Source organism: Mustela erminea, chromosome 6 (genome assembly GCF_009829155.1).
Source record: "Mustela erminea isolate mMusErm1 chromosome 6, mMusErm1.Pri, whole genome shotgun sequence".
Lineage (NCBI taxonomy): Eukaryota > Metazoa > Chordata > Mammalia > Carnivora > Mustelidae > Mustela > Mustela erminea.
This window is the reverse complement of record NC_045619.1, coordinates 67,497,497-67,519,550: the sequence shown is the minus strand read 5'-3', so window position 1 is coordinate 67,519,550 and position 22,054 is coordinate 67,497,497. Positions and strand designations below refer to the sequence as shown.

Below are 22,054 nucleotides of genomic sequence, written 5' to 3'. Positions count from 1 at the left end.
TTCAAAAAAACTAAATATGCCAATGTAGTATATGAAAACATTCACCTGTGCCAATATGTTTTGTTCCCTCATTAATTTTTGACGTTCTCGGTTTGGCTTAGTGATAACCACATCCAGAACTTCTTGTCCATTATTGAGTACATCAGCCACAAAGAAGATGAGGTCTTCCAATAATTTGGTTACAAACCTATCATAAAATGAAAAGGAATTTTTACTCTAATTTTGGAAAATATTTTTTAATAAACACTTAAGGACTGAAACATTAGAACATTGAGAGTATTTTGTAATAAACATTCTTTCACCAACAAAATACCTAATTCAGTTGACATTTACCTAAATCTTTACAAAGATTTACAAAGCCTTCTCCAGCTCCTGCAGCCCCGAGTCCTGCCTCAAGTTTCTAGTCAAGTATTTGCAAAGACAATTATGAAATAAAGCCACATGAGCCCCAACAGGAGAAGAGTTGATAGGCTACCACCACCAGATCCTTTTCTATGACTAGCCAGCAAAGAAGAGTATTTCTGCTTAACGGAGGACAGCTCAATTTCCAAATTTCTAAATTCAAATCACTTTTCTACTTTTGACTCAAACTCCATTTCCTAATACTCACCACACTTCTATATCTCCAGTAAACAGAACAGGAAAAACCTAAATGATCTGTGAACAGATTCAGAGCAAGCAATCAGCTGTTCTAAACTGTTCTTAAACTAGGGATGCCTGGGTGATTCAGTCAGGTAAGCATCTGCCCTTGGCTTAGGTCATGATCTCGGAGTCCTGGGACTGAGTCTCATATCAGGCTCTTTGCTCAATGGGGAGGCTGCTTCTCCCTCTGCCTGCCATTCCCCCCCTGCTTGTGCTTATCTCTCTCTGTCAAATAAATAAAAAAATTTTTTAAAAATCGTTTTTAGTAGTAAAAAAAACCTGTTCTTAAACTATTACCTGATCTACAAAAATCATATCAGTCTAAAATCATACACTAATGTTCACCTTTCACTCTACATTTTAGTTATTAAATATTACTTGAATTTCAGAGGCATTTAGAACCTTAAGTATCTTGAAAACCCTTCCTCCCTTAGCTGTCTTGTTTCTCCTTCCTGTCTGCTCTTTATCATGTTCCATATAAATTTTTTAATTTTTTAATTTTTAAAAATTTTGTTCAGCAAATACATACACATGTATGTATCTATACATGTCAGCATATCATTCACTATAATTAGCATGGTCAATCATGATGACATCAATAAGAAAACTACAATATAAAGAGTCAACAAATCCAGAAAAGTGTAGAATGGATTCAGTTAGGAAATATCTTGATCTGTCTCCGATCTACCTCCTAAAAGAGAAAGTAACTTTCTTGGAGCCAAATGGACATACCTTAATCCAGAATTTAGCCATCTACAGCCAAATTTTAGCCTATTTCCAGGAATCATAAATTCTACTCCAACACTCCAGAGATTCTATGTTTTCTTGGAGTACCTTTTTTTTTTTTTTCTAAAGATTTTATTAATTTATTTGACAGACAGAGATCCCAAGTAGGCAGAGAGGCAGGCAGAGGGAAAGAGAGGGGAAAGCAGGCTCCCTTCAGCAGAGAGCCCGGCGTGCGGCTTGATCCGAGGACCCTGGGATCATGACCTGAGCCGAATGCAGAGGCTTTAACCCACTGAGCCACCCAGGCACCCCTGGGGTACCTATTTTAAATGTTAACCCAATCTGTTTCTTTTAAAAAATGTGCCTGTATAGGATTCACTCTCATAACCTTTGAGGGCAACCACAGAAATGTCAACTATGATTTGTGTGCATTGAAATGTGGTGTGAATTTCTTTTGAAATTTTGACTTAATGTCCTCCAAATCATTCTGGTATTCCTAAAAATAAAAATTATTTTCAGCCCAGGTTTCTTCAACCAACTGAAATAAAGTTGAACTTCAGTTGCTATCTGTTCAATCAAACAAGTCGAGTTTGAGCATAAATAGATGTATTTTCTTTTAAAATTATTAATATTCTTTTTCTCCTGTTTCAAGTTAAATGTGTTGCAATGTTTCAACATCTAAGAAAGCACAACTGTGGGACAGCTACAAATCACTCAGTTTCAAAGTCTTCCAAATGGCCTCAACTGGGGACAGTTACTGGAATGACAATCAACAGTTTAATGGAGGATCACTATACATTAGTTCTGCCTACACAGCCTGGTTCCTCTGCTGATGGGGCCTCAAGCACCCCACCTGTGGCAAAGCAACTGGGTTTTTTCAGTTTAGATCAAACTCCAATTCTATACTCAGAAGTGGTTTGTCCTACTAAATCATTCAATCTTATTTGCTTGTACTAAAGACTTTAGTGAGACTTTGTCATACGTGGAAATGATAACTAAAATATATTGTTTGAAAGATATACCTAAAAAAATAAAAAGCTCTGTGGATTAGGAACAAAATAAGAAAAACACAGCAAGGAGTGCCCAGGCGGCTCAGTAAGTTAAGTGTTTGCCTTTGGCTCAGGTCCTGATCCTGGTGTCCTGGGATCAAGTCCCTGCTCAGCAATGAGCCTACTTCTCCCTCTTCCTCTCCCCCACCCCCAACTTGTGCTCACTCTCTCTCAAATAAATAAATCTTTATAAAAAAAAAAGAAAGAAAGAAAGAAAGAAAGAAAGAAAGAAAGAAAGAAAGAAAGAAAAGAAAAAACACAGTGATAAGCAAGGATACTGTCCAATCCTTGCCAGATAACTGGGACTAAAAGCACATGGTAGGGACCTAAGCTGAAGGCATGAAAGCAGGTATTAAAGGAGGATTTCCACCTCTTAAAAAAACCTTAAAACTTGGTGGCTCCTTTTCAGCTCTGGCTATGCAGTGGTAGCAGGAAAGAGAGGAAATTCATGACAGGACTGGACCTCGCCACCTGTGATCTCAACAGCTGAGCCTCAAATTACCACAGGACTCGGACTCTTCGTCCTCAGTTTCACTCCTCAACTAGCTGAGATGTGCCAAGTGGAGGCAACAGTGAAACTGATAGAGGCGATAAACAAATGAAAAGAAAGGAAAAGCAAAAACCACACACATAAGAGGAGCCTGCATATTCAAATTCCAAAGCACAAGGGGGAAACGGACATGAAGCCAGACCCACCATATGTAAAAATCAAGAGGCCAGGGCACTGGTGGTCCAGTCCATGAAGTGTCTGACTCGTGATTTTGGCTCAGGTCATGATCTCATGGATCATGGGATCGAGCCCCATGTTGGGCTCTGAGCTGGGCATGGAGCCTGCTTGAGCTTTTCCCTCTCTCTATGCCCTCACCCCACTCATTCTCTCTTGAGCACTCTCTTCTCCCAAATAAATAAAAGAGCCTATAAGAGAAAATCAAGAGGCCAATTCATTACCAACAAAATGCAAGTAACGGAACAATTTCAAAATTATTTTTAAATAAGTTTTTTTTCCATCACCAAAGAGATTAAGAAAGCAATTATATACCAAAAAAGACAAACATCTTAAAAAGGCAGATATGAATGAAAAGGTGGATACACAAGAGAACCAACAGAAAAATGAGAAATAAAATTATAATCATTTAAATAAAAATCTAATTCATGAAGTTAAACTATTCTGCACACTTTCTAAGAAAAATTAGTGATTCGTAAGACAGTATAAAAAATCAATCCAGAAAGCAGCACAGAGAGATTTAAAAAGGAAAATTGTAAAAAGAAAGTTAAGAGATAAAGATGATGAATTAAGAGGCTCAAACGTGTATTTAATAGGAGTTCCAAGAGAGAGGAAAGAGGGAAAAGATTAAGAAGTAGCATTTGAAAGAAAATGGCTGAAAACTTCAGAATTAAAGGAAAACATAAGTACACAGAGTAAAAGCATACCTTAAATGTTAGGTGTGAAAAACAAAAATTAAATTTCCTTATGTTTAAAAAGTAAAAGGTTTTTTTCATGAACTCACAGATACAGAGAACAGATTGCCAGACATGAAGTGAGAGGTAAAAGGAGTGAGTGAAATGGGTGAAGAAACTCAAAAGGTACAAACTTCCAGTTATACAATAAATAAGTCCTGGGGGTGTAATATACAGCATAGTGGCAATAATTAAAAATACTCTATCATATATCCAGCAGTTGCTATGAGAGTAAATCTTTAAAGCTCTCATCACAAGAAAATAAAATTTCTCTAAGTCTATATGGTGACAGATGTTAACTAGACTTACTGTAGTGATCATATCATGATATACACAAATATCAAGCAATTATGTTGTACACCTGAAACTAATATAATGTTGTATGTCAACTGTACCTCAATTTTTTTTAAATGCATTAAAAATTTCCTTGTAAATACACAAGAGTGAAACTTCAGGACATCAAAGACAAAGAAAAAATGTACAAAATTCCCAAAAAGTAAAGCATAAAGGTCAATAAAGTAAAAATTCTATCAACAAAAGACTTCTTAATGAAAACAAAATATGTCTAAAAATAATTACATTATAACCTTAAAATACTAAGGGAAAATAACTGTCAAGCTGACATTCTATATATAGTTAAAATAGTACTTAAGAGTGGCAGCAAAATAAATATATTTTCATATATTCAAAAATTCAGAGGATTTACCGTAGACCCTGACTGAACAGCTTTACGGAATAAATTTCAGCAAGCAGAAGAGGTAAAATATAACAAGAAATACAATTCATAGTAAAACTAGTCTTTAAAAATAAAAAATTTAATGAATAAGTGGTATATCATAATTTATAGGATACACCTACTTCTTTGTAGGTATCAACTATTATTAAATGAAAATTTTAAACAAAAATAATTAACACAGAACTATGGTTCTAGACAAATATTCCAAGAAAGATGTGAAGGAGAGTATCAGTGCATTTTCTCCCATGAGCAAAAAGTACCTTTCTCCCATGAGCAGAAGAAATAAATATTTAATAGCTTCAAATTTTATAGGAAAGACTATGCAGTTATGCAGTTAAAATGAATGGCAAGAATTTAAGGGCAATTGCTAAAGAATAGCAACATGACCTAAAGCTTTTAAACCAGTACAGGAAAAAGAAAAATGGGGAAAAAATATAAATTTTATCACCCTAACAGAAAGCAAGAAGGTAGAGGGGAAAAAAAAAAAAAAAAAAAAAACTACACTAAAGAAAAGAATTAGAATAAATCCAAACACATTATTTCTTTTCTTTTTTAAAGAGAGATTTTAAAAAGGAGAGTTTTTGTTTTTTTTTAAGATTTTATTTATTTGACAGACAGAGATCGCAAGCAGGCAGAGAGGCAGGCAGAGAGAGGAAGAAGCAGGCTCCTTGCCGAGCAGAGAGCCCGACGCGGGACTCAATCCCAGGACCCTGAAATCATGACCTGAGCCGAAGGCAGAGACTTTAACCCACTGAGCCACCCAGGCACCCCAAAAAGGAGAGATTTTATTTATTTATCAGTGAGAGAGAGAGAGAGTGATCAAGAGAGAAGGAGCAGGGGGAGAAGCAAACTCCCCGCAAGGGGGAGCCCAGGATCACGACCTGAGCCGAAGGCAGACACTTAACCGACTGAGCTACCCACGCACACCTAAACACATATTTCTTAAATGAAAACGATTTAAAGACTATCAGATTTGATTTTTATTTTATTTATTTATTTATTTATTGGCCTCAGGTCTTCTATTTTTTTTTTACACTTATCATGCTGTGAGTTCATAGGGAGTGGGTTCCAGGAGCTCAGGCTCCCTTCCACTGGTTCTCACAAAGTGTTTTTCTCTGGGTAGAATAGGCTGGAGCTTCCTTTGAACCCAAGTACCTTTCTCTTCTGTTTCCTTCTTTTTCTGTTCATCTTCCTTCATACTGTGCAGGCAGCTATCTCTGCTCTTTGAGTGCTTAAAATGCATTAATCCTCTTGGCAACAGTCCTACCCTTGTCGGTTTACAACAATGCCAACAGCATCCTGGGAAACATTGTAGACTCTTCCAGCTTTGCCATGGTAACATGTATAGGTGTTCCTTTTCGAACAGTGCTGGTTCCCTTGATGTTCACAAATCGTATATTTGCATGTACGTGGCCAAAGGAACCACTCCATGTTTTCTAAAAGGCCTAGAGAATATAGTGAGGGCCCCTCCTCTTTCTCTTTATGTTGGTCTTTTTGGAGAATTACTGGAAGATGGGGACTCCAGATGAAAGGAATCCAATTAGGTGAGGAGTTAAAATGGTAGAGTAGTAGGGGGACCCAATGCTTGTCTTATCCCTCGAACACATCTAGATAAGTATCAAATCATTCTGAACACCCAAGAAATAGATCTGAGAACTGAGAGCACAAACTACACAACAAGAGGGAGAAAAGAAAGGGATCAGATTAGATTTTTTAAATTTAGTTCTCTGAGGGCACCCGGGTGGCTCAGTCAATTAGTGTCCATCTCTTGATTTCAGCTCAGGTCATGATCTCAGGGTCATGAGATGGAGCCCCACATTGGGCTCTATGCTCAGCGGGGAGTCTGCTTGAGATTCTCTCCTTCTCTCTCCATTTCCCTCTGCCGCTCGCCCACCACTCACTCTCTGTCACTCTCAAATAAATAAATAAATATTTTTTAAAATCATAATAATAAATAAAAAACATAATAATAAAAAAACATAATAATAAATAATAAATAAAAAACAAAATCTAGTTCTGTGTTGCTCACAAGAGACTAAAACAAAATGACCAGGAAATCTGAAATAAACTGACACTCAAAAAGCGGCTTTAGACACATACTCAACAGAAGATAGTTAGTGTAGCAACAGTATCATCAGGCAAATAAAATCTAAGGACAAATGGTATTGCTAAGGAAGATACTAACTTTGAATTACAAGGATATCCGATCTGAAAAAGCAAACAAACAAGGACATCAGATGTGGTGACTCTATGTGGGATGACCACTATTCTAGATCCCGAGTTTCTATCGTGAGGAATCAGAACCAACCTCAAACCAGTAAACTGCATAAAAACATGGCCATGGGCTGCTTTGTTCACTGCCACATTATGAGCGTGTATGCCTGCTGCATGTCACAGCACCTGGCGTGTACCAGGAGTTGGATATACACGAATTAATTACATCTCTGAACTATAAATGCCGCTGAGGAAGCCCACATCTCTTTCTGTACCCTCAGAGGTAAAACATGGTGCAGAGATTCTGGTTGAGGACTCTATGCATCACTTCTTCCAGCTCTGAACAGCAGTTAACCCCACGGCAGGCTCCCTCCTCTCCCACCCGCAAATATGTTCCCAATACTCTCTATTTTGTTGGTGCAACTTTGCACAGTAAGATGAGAAAATGCCACTGAAAAATATCTGAGGTTGAGGCTCTTGGAGCAGAGTGGCTTGTGCCTCTAGAGGCCATCCTAGGGCAAGTGAAGGGGGAGCCATGAGTGAGAATTCAAACAATGCCGGCATTTTGAGGTAGATCTGCAATATTCTAACACCTTCCCTCTGACCTTGTCTCATTTTTTCTAGTTTGTGTAAAAGAAGATCTAATAATAACTTCATTCTCTAGAGGGGAAAAAAGTCTGAGTTGTGAGGTATTTTCAGAAAGAATTTTATATTGAATTCTAAAACAGAGAAAATAATGTAAATGCATTCAAGTATGCCCATAAGCTCCACTGTCCTGACAGGCAGCTTTGAATGAATATCAGTGGGAGATGACTTTCCTAAAATTACCAAATTAAAATCAATAATTGCAACTTGATATTTCTCGGGCATACTTCTCTTTCTTCTGATGTTTCTTTCTTACTCTAAAACATGGGAAAGAAGCAGGGAAAATAAAAACATATGATCCCTGCTCAGTCCTGGGTCCAGACCTTCCTTTAAGAATCATGAGGGGGAGGGACGCCTGGGTGGCTCAGTTAAGCATCTGCCTTCAGATAAGGTCATTATCCTAGGGTCCTAGGATGGAGTCCCGCATCAGTCCCCTTGCTAGGCAGGGAGCCTGCTTCTCCCTCTGCCTGCTCTGCCTGCTCTGCCTGCTCTCCCCACTACTTGTGCTCTCTCACTCTCTTTCTCTCTGTTAAATAAATAAATAAAATCTTAAAAAAAAAAAAAAAAACAGGAATCATGAGGGGGCAAGATTCTCTCTGGCAGAAACTGACAAGCAACTTGCTCCCAGTTACAACCTGCTATGGGGGAGGGCTCATATCTACTCTTTACTTGTCCTTTTCCTCAAGAAACACCTTACTATTAGCATGGGAGACTTTTTAGGTGAGGCTGAGTAAATTTCTGTGCATATATGAGAGTAACAGAGACAAAGAAATGGATTCATCAAAAGGAAGCACTGACAGACAAGTAACAGGCAGATAAAAAGTGTTATATGATGATCCAGCTCAGATATCTAATTGTCTATAGTCCAGAAGAGTTGGGCAGTTGGGTCAGCTTTTGGACTTCATTCATTTTTTTCCAATGAGATTTGAGGTACAATTGAATATACAAGAGTTATTTTCAAATTCACATTTGTGAGTGGAAAAACAGAGGTAAGAACAGAAAGTAAGCGGAGTAACAGGTATCCATTTGTTTGCATATTTATGATGTTTTTCTACAGATAGTAGTGGGAAGAAGCAAGTTGGATTTTTGTTCCTTTGTATTATAAGATACATCTAAGGGTGCATAAAACATAAATGTTTAGTTGTGGAATACCTCTAAGGCAACCGCATAAAGCCACCACCCAGAGCAGGAAATTGGACATGGCAGGAGCCTCCTTGAATCCCTTCCCTCTCAGGAAAACACCACCCGGATTTTTGTGACAGTCATCTTCTTGCATTTCTTTATAGTTCTGCCGATTGCTTAAGCACTTGAAAGAAATAATTTCACTTTGCCTGCTCTTGAACTGTAGAAATAGTATCACAGTGAATGCATCTGTGTCTGGTCCTTGCTCAGTCTGAAGTTTATTGGATCTATCCATGTTGTTACACATAGATGTTGTTCATTTATTGTCATCGCTATACTGTATCCCATCACATGAATGTACCAAATTTGTATTCATCTATTCAACTGGTGACAAACATCGGATGGTTTTTGAAGTCTGGGGTTGTTGATAATAAGGCTGTACATAGGGGTCCTGGTGCGCATGTGTAGGGGTTTCTTTTGGACAGATGATCAAAAATGTGTAGTCGAGGAGAAGAACTGGTGAGTCATGGATCGTGAGTATGTGTGCACATGGGTGGTAAGAACACGTATGAGATCTACCGTCTTAACAAATGTTTAAGCGCACAATACAGTACCGTTAGTTATAGGCACAATGTTGCACAACAGATTACTGTGTATAAATGAAAGTTTATACCTATTAAACAAGAACTCTTCATTCCCCCCTTCCCATCAGCCCCTCCCTAGCAACCACCATCTTACTCTGTTTGAGTTGGACTATTTTGCAGCATTGTTAACAAGAGCCAAGACACAGGAACAACTTAAATGCCCATTGATGGGTGAGCATTTAAAGAAAATGTTACTTTATATATACAATGGAATATTATTCAGCTTTTAAAAAGAAGGAAATGTTGGGGCACCTGGGTGGCTCAGCGGGTTAAGCTACTGCCTTCGGCTCAGGTCATGATCTCAGGGTCCTGGGATCGAGTCCCGCATCGGGCTCTCTGCTCAGCAGGGAGCCTGCTTCCCTTCCTCTCTCTCTGCCTGCCTCTCCGTCTACTTGTGAACTCTCTCTGTCAAGTAAATAAATAAAATCTTTAAGAAAAAAAAAAAAAGAAGGAAATGCTGTCACATGCGACAACATGGGTAAACCTAGAAGATATCACACTATGCGAAATGAGCCAGTCACAGAACACACACTGCTTGTTTCTACTTATATGGGGAGTGATTTCTTTTACTTTGCAAGGGACCGTCAAACTATTTTCCAAAGTGGTTATACCAATTATCATCTCCCCAGCTGTGATGAGAGTTCCAGTGTAGGAATGCCTGGGAAATTGGCAAGAAGCTTTGTCTTGTTCAGATGTAAAGGTACGAAACAGATCATCAAGAAGGGAAATATAGAGAGTGCTTTTGTTCTGGGACACTGAAAACATACAGACTTTAAAACCACACATAATCAAATCCCCAATTACGTAAAATGAGGATAATGTCCATCTCATGACTACTTGAAGGAATAGATAAAATAGATTTACAGTACTGACACAAAGTAGGAATGATAAAATTGACATAGCACTCTCCTTCTCAACTATCTCCAGAGCCAGAGTTGAAGAATCAAGGATCCAGTTTCTCTGGGACAAGGGCAGAGTGCTAGACCTTGCAGATTGTTTTCTCGTGTATTTATTTGGTGGTACCAGAGTAGAAAAATGTGTCTTGAATAAATAAGAATGCCAAAACACAAAACTCCTTTTAGGAATTTTAGAACTCTTAAAATAAGAAGTAATAATAAATAAATAAGAATACCAAAACATGAAACTTCTTTCAGGACTTTTAGAACTCTTAAATCCAAAATATTAAATGAAGGGCAAGTCTTTTACGAAACATTTAAAAGGGAAGATCGGCAAGTAAAAAAACAACTGTCTTCAAGCCAAGCCAAAATGGAAAAAGTGAATATTCCACCAGATTTTAATGTCACCATTTTCATTCACTTACCATGATCTGCTCGTTTGGAAGCAGGTGTGCTGCTATGGAGACCATTCTAAATATTCCCTTAGAGTCATTCATTCACTTGAGGTTTACCACAAGAGTTGACAACTGACTCTTAATGATTTAAGAGTCATCTTAAAAAGTTACTAACCTCCTTTCATTCTGAGTTATTGTACCATTTTCCAGCTTTTTAACTGTGGTCGCCAGCACTTTATTTGCATCATTGGCAAAGTCTAAGTCTCGGACCTCAGACAATGGGACAGACACAATGGCAAATGCTTCTTTATCTTCTTTTGTTTGGCAAGTTCCAATCTGCAATGTGTTTTTTCCATTCAGATTAGTTTTTGTTTTTTTTTTAAATAGCTGTGCAATATTTTTCAGATCCTAACACATCGTTATACTGTTTAAGAAATACAAGACAGGAATAGCTCACCCACACCCAATAATTCCCACATGCATCATCCGCTATGAAAGACCATAGGGACACACAGATTTTCCATGCCCATTTCCTGCCTTGTTCCCAAAGCCCACCTAGAACCATTGCCCTTTTCTTCTGTGTCAACAGTGTAGAGAGAATGTACTATTGGGACCTTCTCCCCTTTCTACATGCCACTCCTATGATTTGGGCACAGCATCTAAGCCACTTAGTTCAGTGATATAAGCAACCGGCAGAATGAATACTTGATTAAATTAATTGCAATAATCTCTGATATTGGTAAAGACGAATTGTAAAGACCATGTCAATCACTCCCTGATCCTAATCACACATCTGGCGAAAAGTTAAACCACTCTCAGGAGAATTTACCTTCAACATAACAGGTCTCTCTTCATCTGTGTCTATGGGTATACTAGTACTTGTTACCCATGTGTTGGTACATAAATGTCTCAACCGAACATAAGAGTTCCTAAAAGCAAAACACAAAAGAACAGCTTATAAAAAATTAGCACACTTACACATTACCTTATTTTAAGAGTTTCATACATTATATGAATAGGTTTCAGACTAGAATTAACTCAAGTATAGGACAGTCTGGTTTAAGAAAAAGTTTTGAGTCAAAGACTATTTCAAAGCTTGTGGTATTTTACCTAGACCAGTGGTTCTTAAATTGTGGCCCCTGGTCCAGTAGGACCAGCATCACCTGGGAAATTGTTTGAAATGCAGATTCAGGGAACCTGGGTGGAACAGTTGGTTAAGCGCCAATCCTTGGTGTCAGCTGGGATCATGATCTCAGGGTCTAGGATCCAGCCCTGTGTCAGGGTCAGTGCTTTGGCATGGAGTCTGCTTGGGTTTCTCTCTCTCTCTCTCTCTCCCGCTTTGCTCCCCTGACCTCTCAGGTGTTCTCTCTCTCTCTCCCCCCCTCTCTTTGGAATAAATAAATAAATCTTTTAAAAAAATGCAAATTCTGAGTATTCATCCCAGTTCCCTGAATCAGAAACTCTGAACATAGAGTGAAAATGAGTCTTTTACATCCAGATGGCCAACAGACACATGAAAAAGTGCTCCACACCACTTGGCATCAGGGAAATAGAAATCAAAACCACAATGAGATATCACCTCACACCAGTCAGAATGGCTAAAATTAACAAGTCAGGAAATGACAGATGCTGGTGAGGATGCAGAGAAAGGGGAACCCTCCTACATTGTTGGTGGGAATGCAAGCTGGTGCAACCGCTCTGGAAAACAGCATGGAGGTTCCTCAAAATGTTGAAAATAGAACTACCCTAGGACCCAGAAATTGCACTACTGGGTATTTACCCTAAAGATACAAACGTAGTGATCCAAAGGGGCACGTGCACCGAATGTTTATAGCAGCAATGTCCACAATAGCCAAACTATGGAAAGAACCTAGATGTCCATCAACAGATGAATGGATAAAGAAGAGGTGGTATATATACACAATGGAATACTATGCAGCCATCAAAAGAAATGAAATCTTGCCATTTGCAACAATGTGGCTGGAACTAGAGCGTATCATGCTTAGTGAAATAAGTCAAGCGGAGAAAGACATCTATCATATGATCTCCCTGATATGAGGAAGTGGTGATGCAACATGGGGGGGCTAAGGGGGTAGGAGAAGAATAAATGAAACAAGATGGGATTGGGAGGGAGACAGACCATAAGTGACTTAATCTCACAAAACAAACTTGCTGGGGGGGGGGGGGTTGGGAGAAGGGGGGTGGGATTATGGATATTGGGGAGGGTATGTGCTATGGTGAGTGCTGTGAAGTGTGTAAACCTGGCGATTCACAGACCTGTACCCCTGGGGATAAAAATATATTATATGTTTATAAAAAATAAAAATTAAAAAAAAAAAGAAAAGAAAATGAGTCTTTTAGCAGCCTCTCCAGGTAATGCCAATGTGAGAACCACTGACCACCTCAGCTAACACTGCTATGTGATCTTAGTCCTTTCTCTAGCTTAATCATTTGCATATAAAAGTATATACAGCCAATCTTCATTGTTTGCCGATTCTGTATTTATGAATTCTCCTACTCAAGAAAATGTATCTGTAGCCCCCAGAGCAACAGTCTGGGCATTTTTGCAATCATTCTTGGACATGGACAGAGTGGCATTTTCTCCTTCTGGAGAAAATACTCACATTACATAAGCTTCATTCAGGCATAAGATATAGGGCTGATTGCTGTAAGTTCAATGTTAATGAATCAACAATATGTATTAAATAAAGTGCCTTTAAACAAAAATATACATAACACAAGGTTATATGGTACTGACTGATGAAAAATATTGTGACCAGAGGCTCACAGGAACCTAACCCCATATTTCTTCTAGGAACAGTGGCTCAGTATTTGCTAATTCAATGTACTGGGAAAAACAAGAATCAACCATATGTGAACTGTGAGGAAACACCTGAGAAAAGACAGCTAGAACTTCATCCAACTCCAACATTATAATTTTAGTGAATCACTTATTATCATCATTTCTTTAACAAATATGTGTAAAAATATCTGTTCAAACAAAAGCATTGTGGTAAGTTTTGTGCCTCCAAGTTGCTAAGAGTTCGGTAGGAAAGATAAGACATAAATAAATCATATAACATGAGGCAAAAAGCATTAAGGTCAGTAAGACAGAACCAAATAAAACAAGGGCCTCCAGGAAAGAGCGATTCATCATGCTTTGGCTCGTTTGTAAAGGTAGATACAATAGAAACTGAGTTTCAAAAACCTAAAGTAGCAGAAACCAATCCTTGTACAAATAATCAGAAATTTGTCACTAATTTACCTCTCCTTTGCCACTAACTTTACTTTACTTAACCATTCGTCATGGATCTGTGTGTTCTATAGGGAGATTCTTTTATCATTTTCTTATGCAAACATTCTTGTTTAGAGTTCAAGACGGACTCCATTTCTGCTGAGTTAAATCTAAAATGATTAAAGTTGTTGATTAAAATTCTAATACTCAGAAGAGAAGGCCAGCAACAGGGATCAGGCAAAACCCTCCGATGGGATCTTTACAGGCTTATAACAGTGGAACAGGAAAGCATGAGCAATAGCTGATGTAAAGCTAAGATTGAGCAGCATTTCTCATGAACAAGAATAACCAGGAAACGCCTTGGGAAGCTCAAGGAGCTGTGTTTCTCAACAGTGCTAGTGCAGCAACCCTCCCTGGAAGTAACCTACACAATGGTGTCTGCATCTTATGTGGGTACCTTCAGTATAACCACTGCCATCCTCCCAAATCCAAGTACAATAATGCTCTATCAAAGACAGTTTAGAACCATTTCTCATGAACAAGAATAACGAGGAAATGCCTTGGGAAGCTCAAGGAGCTGTGTTTCTCAACAGTGCTAGTGCAGCAACCCTCCCTGGAAGTAACCTACACAATGGTGTCTGCATCTTATGTGGGTACCTTCAGTATAACCACTGCCATCCTCTCAAATCCAAGTACAATAATGCTCTATCAAAGACAGTTTAGAACCATCCTACTAGATCTAAGGATATGGGCAAGACTCCCTCATACACTTAGAGAGTATATCATAGTGCAACTGTTGGAAGAGGGACAGTGGCAGGCAAAAGAGATTAATTAAAATAATCAAATCCAAGCAAAAGAATGTAAGACATTGTCTCACATTAAGTTCTGGCTACCTCATTACCACTTCCACTTTCTCACCCATCACTCACTTAGGTCCAATTGGTCTCCTAGCTGGTACTTCAGCACACCTACTAAATTTCAAGACTTTTCCATTTCATGGTTCTAAACTGTCTTTGATAGAGCATTATTGTACTTGGATTTGGGAGGATGGCAGTGGTTATACTGAAGGTACCCACATAAGATGCAGACACCATTGTGTAGGTTACTTCCAGGGAGGGTTGCTGCACTAGCACTGTTGAGAAACACAGCTCCTTGAGCTGCTTGAGACACTGCTGCTTGAGACACTCCCGATGGGGAGGACCTGATCTCTCAAAACATTCAGGTCTTTTCTCAAATGTCCTAAATCAGAGAATCCATTTCTGAACAGTCATACTACCTAATACAACTCTCTCTGCAATTATTTTCTCAAAGCATTTGTATTACCTGACCTCCTATTTTATGGTTTGTCTATTGCCTCTCTTCCTTATTTGAATTTAAGTTTGTTCAGTTCTCTTCCCAATGCCAAGGGCAATGTCTGTTAAGTGCAATAAAGATTTACTGGCTGAATGACTAAATAATGAACAAATGGATGAATGCATGAATGAATGAATGAAAGAAACCTGGAACTTGACATAATAGAAATAAATGATATAAGTACTGATAGGGAAAAAAAAGTAAATACGAATAGAAATGCTCCTTGATCATTTTTCATGTTAGTAAGCAAAGGCCATACAAGTAATAAGAATAAATAATTCTTATGAATTTTTCAGAATTCTTTGGTCCTGCATGTTTTAATTATTTATGAGAATAAAACAAACTATGTGAATCTTCTCACAAAAGAATCTCGCATGATTTTTACACACTATTCTTTTCTTATGCTTGCTCCCTAGATATCACAAAAATTCTATCAACATTAGATGTTAATTCCTTACCTACCATTACAATTACTCAAAGAAATTACTCAAAGAAATCTTACTATTTATTGTATAGTTTTTATTTTTTTATTTTTTTATTTTTTTTACCTTGGAACCAGGCAGTCGGCTCTCTGAAGAGTTGTGGCATCCAGCTCGAACAGGGATGCAATGTCATTTCCATGTGGGACTGAGACTAAAGTATACATGATCTTCTCCCCGGCCTGGCGTTTCTTCTTTGAAGTTGGAAGATCTCCATCTCTCTGTTGCGGAGGTACAAATTATTTACTTTTAACAGGTTTCTTACTATATTCTCCAATTAATCAGGAGATAAGATTTAAATCTGCCCGTTATTTCTTCACTAGATCATAGAGATGTCTGTTTCACATCATCCAGAGAGAGCAGGTCAGGCCTGACAGCCCTTGAAGTAGCTATTATCAATACTGTTAAGTCACACACTCCTGGAGAGATGGCTTGATCTGGGCAAATATCAAAGCACTAACAGTCATAATAGTTGTGAATTCCTTTACCATGTCTTAAACCAATTTACATAGTAGTTTTGACCATCCCACATTTAAAACAAACAGAGTGAAGAAATAGTGTGTGGAATCATCTAGATTTCATAAACTCAAGAGTCAACATGGCAGTATCTCAGAGTTCCTGACCGACTCCCAGAACACAACAGGGAGGAAGAGGAATCAACAGCAATATTCCTATTCAGTTCATTGGCTTATTCCATTAAATCCAAAAACATATTATAATGGCAAATACAGTGAAATAAAATGGGATCTTCACAAGCAGAAGCCCACATGATGATGCAAAACTCAGTCAATATTTCCAAAATTCCCCATTTTAAGCTGGTAACCACATAAGATTAGTAATTATATATATTTATTTGAAGGAAGTTTCAATCCCTGTGGAAGAACATGATGCACCAGAAACCAAAAGCTGATACAGCAAATGTAATATGAGATTGGTAATTACATACATAAATATAATTACTACACATATTTATTGAAAGAAATGAAATTTTAAAATGAGAGAAGTAGAGAGAGAGAGTATCACTCTACCATCACAAGAAGCCAAATGAAAGTGGGGAAGAGGAGGGGGATTTGAAAGGCAGATGAAAGCAGTCTATGCCCAATGACAAGCAGTGTTTAATGGCCACTATGACAATGAGATATCACACCCAATCATTCCAAAACATTCACTTGAAGTTCCATCCCAAGATTGTGAATGTCATTTCCTATGCAGTTTAATTCTTATGTCTTCTGCAAATGGTGTGCAAATTGGTAGCACCACTGAACTGTGAATGGGCAGAGGAACCCCCAGGGTCCTGAAGCAGGAGCAAGACTGTTAGCTGCTAAATCTCACATAGCCCAGAAGTACCTGGTAGCTCCTGACATCTTTGACTTACATGTCTTCTAACGAGACCAAAATTCAGAGTTAAATGAAAGCAGGAGTCTGGCAAACTCTCCCCGTTAGCCATAAAAGCTGTTTCTAATCAGTAAGTATAACTAACTATACTTATTGATCAGAAGAAAAAACACACTTAACTAACTTAGTGTACATTATAAGGGAATGCAGAGATACAGGGGAAAATGCAAAAACAGTAAGAAAACCATATATGTGAATTTACACAGAGCTTCTCATAATACCAAAGCCATTGCTGTTCTCATTAATCTTACAACAAAAATTTGAAAGGAAGTAAGATGAATATTATCATTTCCTTCAAACCAAGAGATAAATGCCATTGCCTACCTTTGATGAAGAATGAGGAAAGCAGAAGAGAGGGAAATAAGAGAGAAAAAGGAAGGAGGAGGAGGAAAGAAGAAGAAGGGAGCAGTAGGTTGTGGCAGTGAATACCCAACCCCAAATTCAACTAACCACCCCTCAAGCCAAAGCCAACCAAAGCCAGTGGCCTAGACCGAGGCCTCAAACACTCACTGACCTACTCCTCAAAGGGCAGGAAAGAACTCACAAGTAAGAACCTTTCTTAGGTCTTCTGAAAAAATTCTCATGGGTCATGAGACACATTTTCACAGTGATCTGAGTTGAGGGAATGGAGATCTGAATTGAAGACACAATCTGTGAGGGACAGAAACACCCTCATATCCTGAGGAAAAAAAAATCTAAATGTCTTTAAATAGCCCAATAAGAGTATCCTGGCCAGACAAATGAGTTGGGAGAGACGGCTACCCAGGTAACACAAAGCTTAGGCTTCTGAATCTTGAGATTGGGAAGGGTCTTGAAAGATCATCTGTGAGCTAAGAGTTCTTCCCAAATAAATTTCTGACAGTAACTACTCAAGTGAAATTCTATCATTTGGAATATATTCTTCTGGGTCTTGAAAACATTTAGGTTTAATTTTAGTTATTCCCTCCTGAAATCTGAAAAGCCTTTGTACAGTTCTATTTATTTCCTGCATTTCAACTCTCAGAATGGATTAGGAGGAAGATCCTCAAGGAAAAAGAAATAGTTGGAATGGAAAGGTGGATGCAAGGCAAAGGAAAGGGAAAGGAATGTGATATTCTAGAAGAAAAACAGGAGTATACAAGAGCAGTACAACACTGAGGGCACCACCCCTGAGACAAACAGCTAATAAATTGGTTTTCATGAAAACCAGTTTCTTCTGCTCTGTGAAAGACACCGTCAAGAGAATGAAAAGACAAGCCACAAACTAGGAGAAAATATTTGCAAAAATACGTATCTAATAAAAGACTCTTACCCAAAATATACAAAAAACACTCAAACTTCAGCATTAATAAAACACATTTCCCAATTTAAAAGTGGGTGAAAGACCTGAACAGACACCTCACTGAAAAAGCCATACAGATGGCAAATAAAGATGTGAAATGATGATCAGCATCATATGTCATTAGGGAGTTGCAAATTACATAATGAGATGCCACTCACAATAATGAGCTAACCACACACACACCCCTATTAGAATGAATGAATCCAAAACTCTGAGGACTGCAAATACTGACAAGGATGTAGAGCAACAGAAACTCAAACTGATTGCTGGGGGAATGCAAAATGGTACAGCTACATTGGAAGACTATTTGGTGGCTTCCCACAGAACAAAGCATACCCTATAACATATGACCCAGCAATCATGCTCCTTAGTATTAAACAAAATATGCACACAAAAACTTGCAAATAGATGTCTAGAGCAGCTCTACTTGTCATTGCCAAAACACGTAAGGGACCAAGATGTCCTGCAGTAGGCTAATGGATAAACAAACGGTTGGACATCCAGACAATGGACTATTACTCAGTGCTAAAAAGAAATGAGCTCTCAAATCTCAAAGACATGGGGCGCCTGGGTGGCTCAGTGGGTTAAGCCGCTGCCTTCGGCTCAGGTCATGATCTCAGGGTCCTGGGATCGAGTCCCGCATCGGGCTCTCTGCTCAGCAGGGAGCCTGCTTCCCTCTCTCTCTCTCTGCCTGCCTCTCCGACTACTTGTGATTTCTCTCTGTCAAATAAATAAATAAAATCTTTAAAAAAAAAAATCTCAAAGACATGTCAGAACATTAAAATATATATTGCCAAGTGAAAGAAGCCAGTCTGAAAAGGCTACCTACTATATGATTCCAATCGTATGACATTCCAAAAACAACAAAACTATGAAGACAGTAAAAAGATCAATGGTTGCCAGGGAGTGGTGGGGGGAGAGGAGAAAGGAATGAAAAGACAGAGCACATAAGATTTTTAGAGCAGTGAGACTATTCTGCATGATATTTTAATAATGGATGCATATCAAATGATGGCTACTTTTATCAAAATTCAGAGAACATACAAAGCCAAGAGTGAACCCTAATGTAAACTACAGATTTTGGATGGTAATAATATGTTAAATAGATTAATCAGTGTAGCAAATGTGCCATTTTGGTGCCAAATGTTGATATGAGGGAGGCGGTGCTTGTGTGGTGGCAGGGATATAGAGAAATGTGTACTTTCCACTGAATTTTGCAATAAACCTAAAATTGCCCTTAAAAATTGTGTCCATTAAAAAAGAAAAAACCAGGATGAGAGAAAATATTTGTAAGTCATTTGCCTGAGAAGGGGACTATATCCAGAATATATAAAGAACACTTACAACTCAATAGTAAAGACAACCCAATTAAAAATTGAGCAAAAGATTTGAATATATATTTATCCATAGAAAATATTCAAATGGCCAAGAAACACGTGCAAAGATGGCCAACATCACTACTAATTAGTAAAATGCACTAGGACAGCTATAACCAAAGAGACAGACAACAAGAAGTGTTAGTGAGAACACAGAGAAGTTGTAACAGCCATATATTGCTGGGGGAACATAAAATGGCATGGCCATTTCAGAAGAGTTTGGCAGTTTGGCAGAATGTTAAAAATACGACCAACAATTCAAAGTCTAGGTTTTCTATCAAAGAAAAATGAAAATACATTTCCACACCAAAACTTGTCCATCAGTGTTCACAGCAGCATTTCTAAAAGCCAAGATGAGGATACAATCCAAATGTTCATCAGATAATGAATGGGCAAACAAAATGTGGTGTATATGCACAATGGCATATTATCTGCTCATAAAGGAATGGAGTACAGATACAAGCTACAACATGCATGAACTTTGAAAACATTATGCTAAGTGAAAGAAGTCAGACACAAAAGGCTATATATTCTATGAGCCCATACAGGAAAGGTCCAGAATAGGCAAATCTTTATAGAGAGAGTAGATTCCTGGCGGCCAGGGCCTGGGGGGAGGAATGGGGAGTGACTGTTGATGGATTTAGGCATTCTCCTGAAGGAGAGAAAAAAGTTGTAAATTTGATAGTGGCTATAATTTTGGAGCTCTGTGAATGTATTAAAAGCCACAGAGCTATATATTTTTATAAACAGAATTTTACAGTATGTGAATTATATCTCAATAAAGTTATGGAAGAAAGAAAGGGAGGGAGGGAGGGAGGGAAAGCGGGAGGAAGGGAAGAGGAAATGACAGGGAGGGGAAAGGAACAAGGAAGGGAAGGAGGGAAGAGAGGAGAGGAGGAAGGAAAGAAAGAAATGGAAGGAAGGAAGGAAGGAAGGAAGAAATGAACAAACGAACTCTGAAGGTCACTGTTTCATTGATGTCTGCCATGTAGCTCGACATGAAAATTCAGGGGTTATACTAAACTATGGATGGCAAAGAAGCATTTGCCTGGATCATAATGGTGACACAGGAACCACACTTCTGCCTGAAGGCAAGAAAGTCTCAAGAAGCTCTAAAGAATCCTTTTATACGGGGCCCAGGAGAACACCACTTGCAACTAGGAATTCCTTCTCAGTGGTAAAAATGGTGGTGACATTTGATATTGAAAATGATGACTATGATGAAGAAGAAAACCAAGAGAGGAAAGAAGAAGAAGGTTTAAGAAGAGGAAGTAATAATTCTGAAAGAAAGAAGAGGAAGTTTGCTTCAGTTATAATCCTCATAAGATAAAAACTTGAGGAGAAACAGACCAGGAGAATTGTAGTCACAAAGAAATACCCTTAAAGAACTGGTTTTTAGACTCTACGATGCTACTGCGGCCAAAAGAAAGAACCACCAACATAACGAACGTTAATTAATACATGTGAGAGGAGACTGACTCACATCGTAAAACACAGAAATAATGGACAAGACCAGTCAGTTGTAGAAATCACCCAAAGGATTTTTTGAATAGGTAGGCAAAGGAATTTGAAAACAAGTAGCTTCAGTAGATTTTAAGAAACGCACAAATAAAATATGACTTTAATTAAGGAAAATATAATTTAATCAATTATATTGACCCATGTTTGAAGAAAGTCTTTATTAACAGAAGATGAACATGCAACCTAAATAAACAGAGATTCAGTGAATAAGATTTGATAGCTTCTTTCATCATTGCGAGTGCAGATGCAAAAAATTAATATTCTGGTCTTTTCAGAGGAATGCCATATCCCTAAAAAGAATATGTGTCATCTAATTTCCTGAGCCTCTTGCACACCAATCTTCTAATTATAACTTAGTTTTTGCTATAGATTTTCTATCAAGGAAAATGCATGAACTGACCCAATGATTTAGATTTACTTAGAGATGAAAGTTGGCATTGTGGTTTATATATCAGTCCCCTGTGAGTTCATTTAGTACAAGTCAATCCTACTGTATATAACCTCCTTTTGAAATGTTCAGAAAATAAATTTTCTAGACTTACAAAAAGAAAGCAGATCCAGGTTTCTAGATTGTCTTCCTACCCCACCCCTTTGGTAATATGCAGTTTCCCAACAAGAGTAGTAAGGAACCTTTCTATTTTGACACTTACAATTAACAACAACATTTTTTTTCCAAACATAGGAAAACCTCACTTATTATGGCTAATTAAAAGAGGTTCTTCTGAATTACTCATACTATTGAGGACCTGTGGTTTAATTTTAATTACATAGGATAAGTGGAATGTACCACTACACCCCTAAATAATTTGCTTAGGTCCCAGGGCAGGAGGAGAAAGAAGATTAATGA

The 22,054-nt window shown here is 38.1% G+C and overlaps 1 protein-coding gene across 2 annotated transcripts in view; it reads right to left on the bottom strand.

Moving 5' to 3' along the window:
* Positions 1 to 22,054, bottom strand: part of ITPR2 (inositol 1,4,5-trisphosphate receptor type 2) — a 497,678-nt gene that overhangs the window by 350,106 nt on the left and 125,518 nt on the right. For both annotated transcript variants that reach the window (XM_032347608.1, XM_032347610.1), the window contains exons 11-14: positions 15,664 to 15,815; positions 11,357 to 11,456; positions 10,703 to 10,863; positions 46 to 187 (exon numbers count right to left, since the gene is read on the bottom strand). In XM_032347608.1, the coding sequence (XP_032203499.1) occupies positions 46 to 187; positions 10,703 to 10,863; positions 11,357 to 11,456; positions 15,664 to 15,815 (555 nt within the window). The remainder of the gene's footprint in view (positions 1 to 45; positions 188 to 10,702; positions 10,864 to 11,356; positions 11,457 to 15,663; positions 15,816 to 22,054) is intronic.